Source organism: Antedon bifida, chromosome 2, assembly GCF_963402885.1.
Source record: "Antedon bifida chromosome 2, ecAntBifi1.1, whole genome shotgun sequence".
NCBI classification, from domain to species: domain Eukaryota; kingdom Metazoa; phylum Echinodermata; class Crinoidea; order Comatulida; family Antedonidae; genus Antedon; species Antedon bifida.
In genome coordinates, this window is record NC_136227.1 from 4,322,757 (window position 1) to 4,335,983 (window position 13,227).

Below are 13,227 nucleotides of genomic sequence, written 5' to 3' on the forward strand. Positions count from 1 at the left end.
TTCTTGTATAAAGACGTGCTTTTAATTTTAATCTACATCTGATAAAAGCTTTATATTAAATTAAACCATTGTTAACTATGCGTTTTGAAATTAATAAATTCAATATTCTCCAAAATCATGAACATGAATACTAAAATAACAAACAAGCTCCGGGTTGCATCTGGTCCTTGCGATAAACATGACTCTACGCGTTCTATTCTAAAATTCTAATAGTTTTGGAAAACAATGAGATCACAATGCTGAAAAGTTTCTAAATGAATTATTCATTAGATAATTCTGAAAAGTTTCTAAATGAATTATTCATTATATAATGCTAACAAGTTTCTAAATGAATTATTCATTAGATAATGCTGACAAGTTCCTAAATGAATTATTCATTAGATAATGCTGAAAAGTTTCTAAATGAATTATTCATTAGAATATAATGCTAAAAAGTTTCTAAATGAATTATTCATTAGATAATGCTAACAAGCTTCTAATACATTAATCATTAGTAAGGCTGACAATTTTCTACTGAATAATTAAAATCAAATATTTTTTTAGAATTATACATTTAGGTTAATGCTGATAAGTTAAAAAAAATAATTCAGTTTCAAATGTAGTAATTGGGGCATCTGTGTCAGTATAATCCATTTCTTTTGTTACTTTATCGTAATTTTACTTTCTATGGACCAGAGATTCCGAAATAAAAGATTGAATGATTAATTAACGTTTTTAGTAATGTTGCAAACTCGTTTGACATATGCTGTTAGCGTGTCCGTAGAAGTGAGAAGGTGACGTGTGTGGAGGTTTAATATCACATTCCACATAGCCATCGCAACTAGTTAACAACAAAACGATAAATGTAATTATATATACAATTTTGGGGGCAGCGCGCATCATGTCTGTTGAAAAGAAAGAGACAAAATGGAAAAAATGGTGTATAATAACGTTTCCTGCAATTCGTGACTTAAAGCTCATCGATGGTTCCACCACTAGCGTTGGTAGTTCACTGTCTTTCGCAATGCGCTTCCAAACTATTTAATTTACCGTTATTTCAGTATATTTTATTCTATGAACAAAAACCATTAGAAACGTGCTTGGTAATATCATTATCTACAACCTATATACTTTACTTATAAATTATTAAACCTAACCATTGTTAAATATGCGTTTTAAAAACATTAATATTCAATTCATGACCATAAATATTTAAAAAAAATGCGGTAAACATGACAACGTAATCAACATAAACAACAACATAATACCGTTGGTATTTCGCAATGTGTACTTCTAAACTATTTAAAATTATCCTGATGCGGCCTATGTGACCACCACGTGACATGTGAAAGAACACAGAAGGCCCGTATTCATGCCACATAGTGATGATGTATTAGATAAAAAATGACATTATCATGTAACAATCACACCAATCTCTTGTGTATACGCTGGGGCATCGTCTTAACTAACCACACCAGCTGGTAAGTAGATTCCCAACTTGCGCCAGCGCCACATGGCGTTTTATTAATAGCAATCACCTAATCTCTTGTGTATACGCTGGCATCGTCTCAACTAATCACACCAGCTAGTAAGTAGATTTCAAACGTGCGCATGCGCCACATTTTTATGCAAATTATTCCAGGTAAGCATACCATTAACAGCAATTAAATAATCACTAAACTCAGTTACAGCATTATTTCAATATATACTTTATTATATGACTGAAAACAAACGTGCTTGGTAATAATTATCTAACACCTATGCTTATACTTTAATTAAATAAATTATTAAGCCTAACCATTGTTATATATGCATTTTACAAATATTAATAGTCAATATTTTTCATAAACATGACCATACATATTAAAACTAATCCATGCGGTAACCATGACAAAGTTCGACATAAACAATACAATAATGTAAAAATGTAAAAAACAAAGCAAAAAAAACAAAAACGTCGTTAGACGTGATACCGCTCGTGTTTTGGGTATAGAGGACGTACTTCATCCATGGTATAATTACGTTACGTTTATAATCACGTTACGTTATACATCTAAGTAGTAGACAACATGTAGAGCGACAGGGATATAGTCATACTATTCTAGTTCTATTTTGTCTATTTTCTGACCACTTTTTACCTTGATAAGACTTCTATCGATTTATACATATATAAATATGGCAAGATTACTACAGCAAGTAATATTAAAGATGTATTGTCCCTTGAAACACAAAAAATGAAGGTCAAAATATTCTAAATTTAAATTGGCCATATCAAAGTAATATTAAAGTTATTCACTTTAGGTCGAAAATTAGAGCCAAAAACAACAAGTTTACATAATTAACAGGTAAATTAATTTGATTACATTTCGTCTGAAAAATCGTCGCGAGCAAAAGTAAACAAAGATTTCAAACCACGAGTATGCATTATGCATATGCTAATTAGGATTGTTTACAACTCGTCACGGTTGAGAAGGTGTTTTCACACAGATCGCGAAGAAATTTTATGATTATGCATACAGATGATCCAAACAAGCGCGTTGCATTATGAGATATGTTTTGATCGAAAACTTTGACTGGAAGTCAGTTATTTTTTGAACAAAAAAATGTCTGTATTTCAGTTAGGCCTAAATGATTTTTTTTCCGACTAATTTTTGGTGAAAGTTAATAACTATTATGATAAAATTTTTTTAAAATTTTTTTGGAATTAGTCAAAGGGACAATACATCTTTAAAATTTGTCAAACAAACATTGAACAATATCGGTTAAAGGCAGAAACAAACCTTCTATTTATTACAACGCATATTCGTCTAAAACAATTTCACTATATCAATTAGACTTGCTCCAAGTCTTTATTTATTGTCTTTTTTATGTCATTCCACACGTCGTCGTTTTGATTTTTGTCTAAACTCAAGTAATACACCTATGAAACGCCATATGTGCAAAAATATTTATCTTTTTACTAATATTAAGAAAAAACTCCGTCTGTAGCCCAGGCTATATATCAATATACGCAGATTCTGCAAAAGATACATTAGGTTACGTTCAAAATGAAATTATTTAAAAATCCTGTAATTAAACCGCCACTGATTTTACTTATAACAATAATCAAACTAACACGATAAATTGTGTGCATTTATTTGGGGTTTTGTGTGGGATATGTTTATATACAGGGAAAAAACAATCCTCATCAATATTTGCATTCTACGTATAGCGTTTTATCGCGTAACTCGTTTATTACCAGCTATTCGCAGATATTGAGTCTAACAGTCCTTCTGCACACGCTGATTTCCTTTTGGTTGACGGGTACGCGGTACTCCCTCTCTCACTTGCTTCCACAAAAGGTTAAATCAGAGTCATAGGGCGCATGAGTTTACACTTTAACCAAAACAAAAGACTTAATTTAATTTTTCTAATTAGTTACGGTTTTTAGTTTATTCATATATATAAATAAGTTTATGTGCATGTTTTAGTTCAATAAGGCACAGGCACGAGAGCGGGACATACAAAAACACAATCATTGGTATATGTTGAAGTTTGGATTGGTTATCCCACTAAACACTTGACCATGGAGGAGGAAATGCAGTTCCTTCGCCATGGACTGCCTAAAAAAGTAGGCCTACTCCCTTCTTATCTCGTTAACACATATTGTAAGACAGTCATATTACGTTATGGCTCCGTAATTTACGAACAAAAACTTCCATCTACTTTAAATATTGGCGATGACGCAATATTGAGTTTTAAAATCAACGAGCGCCATACGTTTTAAACTTTACATCGACTACACCCATTGGTATATGTTGAAGCTTGGATTAGTCGTACCACCAGTTGCATTTCGTTTATTCGACTGACTCAAAAAGTACTCCCCATCTCGCTCAAAAAATCTTATAACATAACATTCATGTGATGGTATGGATCCGTAATTTACGAACATACTTCCTTCTAATTTAAATATTGGTGATGACGTAGTATAGAGTTCAAAATCGTCATCAGCATCACGTGATTCCGTTCTGCTTGTGGTTATTATCATAAACACTTCTCCGCCAACCTGTAAATAAAGAGAACATCTTCATTGACATAGAACATAATATAATACATAATACAGATTTAGAAAAAACTGCAAAAAGTCACGAAGATCACTTATCAGAGCCACACGTTTTAAACCTTAGTGTGAAAAAGAGGAGGCTGATTCACAGGGGTGGTACTTACTTTGAAAATGGTAGATTTCGTGGGACAATGTTCCACAGGGATACGTTGGTGAATTTTAAATTCTTCAGAAGACTTGTCCCATCTATACACTATTATGGTATGTGCACATTCCAATGGATTCACAGCCACCAAATAAGTATCTCCCTCATTTGTGAATGTCTCGATTCCAGTTGGCCAAAAAGCGTCCGATTTGTCTAGTGATCGTTAAAAAAGGTGATAAAAGCACAAACTAGAGTGATGATTACGGTAGTATACAGGATAGCTAGGCCTACAGTACTGTATAATTAATCCTAACTAACAACATTTTAAAGTATACATACTACTGCAGCAATATTGAATGTCATCAATTGCAATGTCACTAATGCCTTCAAACACAATGTAGTTGTCTCCATCACCAATTTGCTCAAATTGTACTGTAGCGTAATACCATGCATCTCCTTGGTTCCCGCTTCGTGTCCATAACAATCTGTTCCCAACGTTTGTTTTTCTGTAAACCTTAAGTGTTCCAATAGTAGCTTCGCCGTACATGTGGTAGTAAAATGATAAATATACATATTGGGTTTTTGGCAGAACCGGACTTCTTAGACGAGCTGACCTTTCAGCACTTACAGGTGATGTTTCAATGTAAGCATAATAATCATCTATGTAAAAATTAAACATTATAACTTTATAGACATTTTTGATCTTGCAGAAATTTAGTCTAATATTCAACTGCATCAATAACATTATTACATGTACCTATATACACTTACTTGTATTCCCCGAATGACCGTTTGCCGGTCCAGTGTTTGTTGAACCATATCTCCGTGTCCAATTATATTCTTGAGTCCAACCATCAAAACCAGTTTGGAAATCTGTTTGAACTAAAAGAAAAATGTTCATAAAAAAAAGGGAAATTGGAAAGATTTGTCGTAGCCAGAGAGGTGTAATATAAGCTGAAGGCTAGAGGGCGTACTCCAGACTGAAAAGTGATTTCAACAGGAGTGGGGGCAAGATGGCGGTCGTAAATGTGTTAAAAAACATTATTTAATATAAACAACATTAAGACCACATACATTACAATACATATTCTTGTCAAAGCACAGTGAATTTTTGTATAAAATTAAATATATTATTGTTAATCGCAATAGAATTTATAATTTCTTGGTAATCTATCATTTTTTGTATACGAGGACCATAATTATAGAATGCGTTCGCATTTATACGCTTAACACAAGCTGCGCGTTGCGTATCGTTCTCACGCAGATAGGCTCGTCACAGGCGTATTAGTGCGTACTGCATAGGGCATATCTGATTGGTCGATTGCAGCTAAGCCGCCATCTTTAGGTTCCCTCTCCATGGAGAATCACTTTTTGAACTGCGATAACATTGGAGTTTGCTATCTAGCCTCGGCTATATAAAATCTTTGGCCGCAGCAGACACACGACGATAGGTTATATTATTGTGAAATCTGATCCTTATGATGTTTCCGCGGCTCTAGCCAGCTATGTCCCAAGAGGACATACTAATTAAGAAGCTTTTTAATCGCGGTAGCTATAGTATCTAAGGCCAACAGTTTTGCGACTTTGTAAACTCGAGTATAATTTATAGGTCCCAGCTGCTGGACCCAAAAAACGTCTGGGAAAAGAGAGTCTATGAGGGCTCATGGTTGAACGATTTTGGATTCTCGCCCTTTGATTGGTTGACGCGAATCAACAGACTGTGGAAGAATTTGCTTACTTGTACCGCCGTGAAGTCACGTTGTCTCTAGAGGGTATTCAGTTGCATGCTGAGGTCAAACACACACACACAGCACATTATAAAGTTCAAAATTGACCATTTTTAAATGCCATTTTTTAATTAGTAGATTAATATTTGTTGGCAAATAATGCATTGTTGGAAAGGTACACATGTCTTCTTTCAAATGCTGTTGAAAATTAGCAGAAATATCAATTATTCAATGAAATACAACCCGATTACTAACACCCTCTCCAGCTGGCCACCTCATTAACATGATTAAGTAAACCCTGTTTGCAGTTTATCACCGCCCATTTTTGGAGATCTAAAAGTATGATGCTTTTTGATTGGAGTTTCCGTGACAACCTGAGGTGATTGACAATTAGATTTGTTGCCCAAGTGAAATGCAAGGCTGTAGCTTGTCAACAACAACAAAGCATTACGATGTCTAGAACAGAAATGGTGAACTTTCAAAAATTGTCTTTGTTTTTTCGGTAGGTTGATGCAATATTTTAAATCAAAGACACAAATAATATGAAAATATAATGTTTGAAGTACCTATATTGTTCAAATATTAAAATGATTGGTTAAGAATTAATGAACGGAAAAAGAAAATAGTAGGCACATGTTTTTAGATTCTCAATCAAGTCACAGTCCATTTTGTTCCATTGTCTCAGGTTGAGGATAACTTGGGACTGCCTGCTGCAGAGAACTGTCAGTATAATTTTGGCTTAACGGAGGTTAAATCTTATATAATATTAAATTTTAACCAACATTGATTATAATTATGATTAATATATTAGCTATTCATAACGTTCCGAATTAAAAATAGGTTAATTAATTAATAGGTAATTTATTATTTTTAAGTGTTTTAAAACATATTAGTTTGAAATGCTCAACATCCCAACTATGGTAAATGGAATCGTCCGTACCATGAAAGTTAAATACATTATGGACAGGTCCACTTATTTTCAAGGGATATTCTGTGGTTATTAATTGAGGATTATGTTTTTAAATAAAGTATGAAAGGAATCATATTTTGTAGGTTTTTAGTTTTAATTGATTAATTTAAAAACTGTTATACTGCTATAAAATTCTATGTTTGCATTTTCTTCAGTTAACATTTATTTAAAAAAAATAATACAGATTATTTTTAAGAGTGAATTTATTTTAATTAATTAAATTATTATTTATCAACAGGTATTTAATCTCTACAGTCATGGAAGAAAATATGAAAGAAAATTATCAGAATCAAATTCTTCAATGAACACATGATGTAATTTCGACAGTTTGAAAAAGAAAATTTATCGTGCAAATAATTTTTACTTATTACATATTTCTATGGTTACAAAAACATATTTTTAATAAACATTTTGATTGAAAATTGTGTATTTATATTATACAATTAACTGGTGAAAAAATGGGCATGATGTGATTTATAATTTAATAACTATGTTAGATTTTGTGTATTTTTGTGATTAACCAACACATTTTTATTTTGTTACACGTTTCCATGGTAACAAAAACATATTTTCCATAAATTATTAAAAATTTTGTATTTATAGTATACAATTAACTAGTGAAAAAATGGGCATGTGATTCATAATTGAAGAACTATCTTTGATTTGTATGTATTTTTGCGATTAAAGGACATCTTTTTAATAATTAATCATAAATATATCTGAAGAAAGAACAATGATTAATTTTAAAATGTCAAGCGGCGTTTTTTGTAAGAAATATTTCTTGTTTATGACTGTGTCTATAAATCTTAGATATGTATGCTTTATCTGAGTTTTCTAGTTAGGCTATCGATTTAGCCTATTGTTATTGTCAAAAATTTCATTTTTTCTGCTCATTTTTGTAGGTCGCAGATCTCGAAAACGGCGATTTTCTGAAATTCTTAAATTGACTATAAATTAAAAACTAACAGCCTTTTTCAAATGAAACTTGGACACACGGATGCTTCATGTCAAGGGCCATCTTCCTGTATCATCGGCAAAGTTTTGAACATTGGTATTTTCACGCCTACGCGCGCTTTGAAAGTTAAAAATGCTCAAAATCAATTTCTAATCAACTCACTACACGTTTCAGGACATTTTAAGCATTTCACAATTTTCAAAAAATTTCGCGTTGCGCACGCGCTTTTGTGTACTTAGCTCGTACGCAGCTTAGACAGACCGTTTTTGCACTTGATTGTTGTTCTGTATACCTTTTATAAGTTCCTTTAATTTTGGATGAATTATGAATGTAAAATAATGACACACGTGCACGTCAAACTTAATTTTATGTAAATTTGTGTTAAAATATGCCTATTTTGAATCGATTATAGCTCTCCAGGAGCTTATTATAAAGGGTAATGAGTTGTAGATATGAATTCATGTGAATTTAGACCGTAAGTATGTTATGACGTCATCATATGGCCATCTGAATTTTAAAAATTGGATTTTAATCTCTTTCGGCACAAATTATCACATTCAGAGCGCATATCGCGTAAACGTTATCAATTTCTTCCAATGTTCAATAATGTTATTACTTCAAACATTCTCCTTCAGACACATGAACTTTATTTTAATTTGAAAATGTCATCATATTCAAACAATTAAATAAACGTGGATGGTGTAAAATAAAAACTAACCGTCAACTAAACCGTTTACAATGCCAATACAGTCAACTGTTGACGCTTGTTGAACGATTTTGATCGATGCTATGCTGTTTGTACAATCGTTGTGGTGCAGCTTACTGTAGGCTAAGCCTAATAAATAGCATCTGTATGTTACGATGCGTTGCGCGATAGCCTAACTCGTCACCGTGACGAGTTCAAATCTAGTTTTATTCTACTATTATAAAATTCAGACCACCACTAAATGGATTGGACTATTTAAGAAAACATTCAAGACGATAAATTGTGGACACATCGTATTAACAAACAAAGCAAGTACTATACTTATTCTTAGCAAGATTCTATTTTTCCAAGTAAAAAGGTAACAGTATATAAAACTATAATGGAACAATTCATTTAGTTTGTCTGATTTTTCTAATAGCAGAAATAAACTAGAAACTAAGATAACTGATTTTTCTAGACATTCTTTTTTATTTGTTAATAATATGTATTGTAGTAAAACAGTAATGCAATTCCATAATCTTAAAAAATATATCATTTTACATACCACCATTATATTGAATGTGATCAATTGCAATATCACCAGTAGTGGAATTCCCTTTAATTGCTTCAAACACAATGTAGTTGTCTCCATTACCATTGTGTGTAAATTGTATTGTACCAGAATAATGCCATAAATCTCCTTGGTTACCACTTCTTGTCCATAACCGTTCGTCCTCTGGGTTCGACGTTCTGTAAACGTTGAGAGTTCCAATAGTAGCTCCGTACATGTGATAGTAGAATGATAAAGATATCTGCTGCCCTGGCGATAACAATGGACTTCCTAGGCGAGCTGACATCCCAGTTGTGTGCGATGATGTTTCAATATAAACATAATAATCTGTTGAAATACACAAAATGGTATTTTGAAATTTATTACATTATTTTACTGTATCAAAAATAGAATTACCAATAAATCCAATCACCTAGCAACTTTTCTGTACCTGTATGGCCGTTTGTTGGTCCAGTGTTTGTTGATGGCGTTGCACCTTTTTTCCGTGTCCAATCAAAGTCATCATTATTTTGTTGAGCCCAGCCATCAAAACCTGTCTGGAAATCTGTTTGAACTATATAAAAAAAATGTTCATACAGAATAAACATAATTGAACAAAAGCCCTGGACTGTGGATTTTGGCCACAACCCGTAGACGCAAGACATTGTGTGTAAAAGATTCTATTCTTTTTCAAGATTTATTCTCCGGCTACCGGACCTGTATCAGGGGAAATGGGTTACAAACGTTTTTATTTAAGTAATATGTACCGTACTATAACAGTACAGTAATTCCAGATTAAAAAAAAATATATATAGTTACATACCACCATTATATTGAATGTCATCAATTGCAATATCACCAGTAAAGGAACTACCACGAATGCCTTCAAACACAATGTAGTTGTCTCCATTATCATTGTGTGTAAATTGTATTGTACCAGAATAATGCCATGAATCTCCTTGGTTACCGCTTCTTGTCCATAACCGTTCGTCCTCCAAGTTTGACTTTCTGTAAACATTGAGAGTTCCAATAGTAGCTCCGTACATGTGATAGTAGAATGATAAAGATGTCTGCCCTAGCGATAACAATGGACTTCTTAGTCGAGCTGACATCCCAGTTTGGCAAAATGTTGTTTCAATATAAACATAATAATCACCTAAGTATGTTGGGAAAAAACAAAATGGTATTTTGAAATGTAGTACAATATTTTACTGTATATAAAAAATAGAATTATCAATAACTCCAATCCCTAGCACCTACAAACTTTTCTGTACCTCCTCTATGGCCGTTCGTTGGTCCAGTGTTTGTTGATCCCGTTGCATCTTTTATCCGTGTCCAATCAAAGTCATCATTATTTTCTTGAGCCCAGCCATCAAAACCTGTCTGGAAATCTGTTTGAACTATAAAACAAAATTGTCATACAGAATAAACATAATTGGACAAAAACCCTGGACTTTGGATTTTGGCCACAACCCGTAGACGCAAGACATTGTGTGTAAAAGATTCTATTCTTTTTCAAGATTTATTCTCCGGCTACCGGACCTGTATCAGGGGAAATTGGTCACAAAAAGACAGAATTTGATTATTTTTTTTATTTTAGTAATATGTACCGTAGTATAACAGTACTGTAATTCCAGAATCTTTAAAAAAATATATCACAACATTTTAAAGTTACATACCACCATTATATTGAATGTCATCAATTGCAATATCACCAGTAAAGGAACTCCCTTTAATTGCTTCAAACACAATGTAGTTGTTTCCATAACCATTGTGTGTAAATTGTATTGCACGAGAAGAATGCCATGAATCTCCTTGGTTACCACTTAATGTCCATAACCGTTCGTCCCCCAAGTTTGACGTTCTGTAAACGTTGAGTCTTCCAATAGTAGCTCCGTACATGTGATAGTAGAATGATAAAGATGTCTGCCCTAGCGATAACAATGGACTTCTTAGGCGAGCTGACATCCCTTCAGTTATTGGACGTGATGTTTCAATATAAACATAATAATCACCTAAGTATGTTGGAAATAAACAAAATGGTATTTTGAAATTTAGTAAAATATTTTACTGAAATAACAAAAATAGAATTACCAATAACTCCAATTCAAACTTTTCTGTACCTGTATGGCCGTTTGTTGGTCCAGTGTTTGATGATCCCGTTTTACCTGTCATCCGTGTCCAATCAAAGTCATCATTATTTTCTTGAAACCAGCCATCAAAACCTGTCTGGAAATCTGTGTGAAATTGGACAAAAACTCAGTAAAAACAGAACAGAAATGACCATCCTCTATGTATGTGGAAATAAACAAAAAACAAAAACAACATAGAATTTAAATTCTATGTTGCTTATAAGCACCATTTTTAAGGTCACAAACTACATTTAATGTAAAAATAAATACTATATGGTCCTATTGCGATAACTTTTTTCGTCTTTTAACGGTTAAAATTGTGAAAAATATGTCGATTCTAATAATTTTAGACATGTTTTGACCAGCTAGGCTTACAAAAAAAGGCCTAAAGACCGTCCACGAGAGGACATTCACTGCGAGCTACTTAGGTAGTGCATTGTTTCTCTCTTTTTATCATAGTTTACCATAAAACGTACATTTAAGACAAGGAATGACCTGGTTTAATGTTTTTAAAGTAATATATATGCACTATTTTTTGCAAAACGTCACAACGTCTTTAACAATCTCAAACCTGTACACACTTACCCATTGATAACGTATCAACATTTTCTTGGGTCCATTCCTCAAAGCCATTATTGAAATCTGTATTAACTATAAAAAAATATCCTGTATTTGAATCGATAAATTAGCGTTTTTCAATGATAATGTATGATACCTTGCCTCGCGTGAGCATCCATACGTCGTCAATTGGTATACCCAATGCGCAACACCACTACCCATCACCTTCCGCTATACATACAAACATTCACAAATTAGAGACAAGCTAGATATTTGGTCATCGTAAATGAGGTACATTATATAATAATGTAACTGAAAAGAAATCAAATTATTAACTTTATATCACTTACCGTTTTCTTTTATTTTCAAAACCTCTGGAGCTGCTGCTGCTGTTACATTTAAAGTTGCTATTGCCGCGTACATTATACCATCTACTGAGAATAGTTTACCACTCAGAGACCCATGACTTGGTAGCTGAGCATACTCCACGAAAAGATTACTGGTAAAATTCCATTTATACACTGTTGAGTTCACTTCGTATGATGTTCCGTTAGTCACAAGTAAATAATGATTTGTAGTCAATTCTAAATACGATGCATCAGATGCACCTTGTGTTGCCATCGCTTGATGTTGTTCGAAAAAACCTAAAACAAATAAAATTACATATTTTTATAGAATAGAAATTAAAGGAGTGTGTAAAGATGTATGTTTGACAATAAGTTGGACAGAAAAACTAAAAAATCGATTGGGGAACAAAACATCATTTAGCAATTATAAATAAAAAAAATAGAGACGGACAGGACAATCATTTAATCAAAATCAATCAATAAATATCAATTAATCAATATCAATCAGTCAGTCAAAATTAATCTATATAAATCAATCAATATAAATCAATCAATATAAATCAATCAATATCAATATCAATCAATTAATACCAATCAATCAATACCAATTAATACATCAATATCAATCAATAAATCAATATCAATCAATATTAATCAATCAATATCAATCAACCAATATCAATATCAATCAATAATACCAATCAATCAATACCAATCAATAAATCAATATGCAATAACAAGTAGAGTACTTTTACCGGTCTCTGAGTTAAATGTGTAGACGTAAACTATTCTGCTGTCTGCAACAAACAAAATATAGAGTTTTCCATTTATTTTTAAATTCTCAACTTTTTGTACATCGCTTGTTCCAGTCAAATCTTGGTAATGTTCATACAGTTTATTTGTATTGTTGTATCTGTATATTGGAGTTCCACAAGCACCGTCACTAAAATGAAAAAAAAAATACAAATGTTTCCAGACCGTTCCCTTATAATGTAAGGACGTATAAACAACGCAAGCGAGTTGACCAATGGCAAACCAATGTTTGAACAATCCATCGCTTGTGATTGGTCAAATCAATTACGTTGCGCCTACGTCTTTGTGTTGGACGCAAATGGGATCCAAGGCGTTTGAATGATT

General features: G+C 32.6%; 3 protein-coding genes across 3 annotated transcripts in view; 1 reads left to right on the top strand and 2 right to left on the bottom strand.

Moving 5' to 3' along the window:
• LOC144835889 (ATP-dependent translocase ABCB1-like) overlaps nucleotides 1–13,227 on the top strand; it is a 172,470-nt gene that overhangs the window by 79,198 nt on the left and 80,045 nt on the right. The gene's annotated exons all lie outside the window — the stretch shown is intronic.
• LOC144835339 (MAM and LDL-receptor class A domain-containing protein 1-like) overlaps nucleotides 1–13,227 on the bottom strand; it is a 43,543-nt gene that overhangs the window by 28,154 nt on the left and 2,162 nt on the right. Inside the window, exons 5-13 of the mRNA XM_078690425.1 lie at nucleotides 12,846–13,033; nucleotides 12,094–12,387; nucleotides 11,771–11,836; nucleotides 11,177–11,290; nucleotides 10,733–11,068; nucleotides 10,328–10,453; nucleotides 9,877–10,209; nucleotides 9,505–9,627; nucleotides 9,072–9,401 (exon numbers count right to left, since the gene is read on the bottom strand). Coding sequence (XP_078546551.1) covers nucleotides 9,072–9,401; nucleotides 9,505–9,627; nucleotides 9,877–10,209; nucleotides 10,328–10,453; nucleotides 10,733–11,068; nucleotides 11,177–11,290; nucleotides 11,771–11,836; nucleotides 12,094–12,387; nucleotides 12,846–13,033 — 1,910 coding nt within the window. The remainder of the gene's footprint in view (nucleotides 1–9,071; nucleotides 9,402–9,504; nucleotides 9,628–9,876; nucleotides 10,210–10,327; nucleotides 10,454–10,732; nucleotides 11,069–11,176; nucleotides 11,291–11,770; nucleotides 11,837–12,093; nucleotides 12,388–12,845; nucleotides 13,034–13,227) is intronic.
• LOC144835343 (uncharacterized) overlaps nucleotides 1–13,227 on the bottom strand; it is a 58,038-nt gene that overhangs the window by 5,457 nt on the left and 39,354 nt on the right. The window lies entirely within an intron of this gene.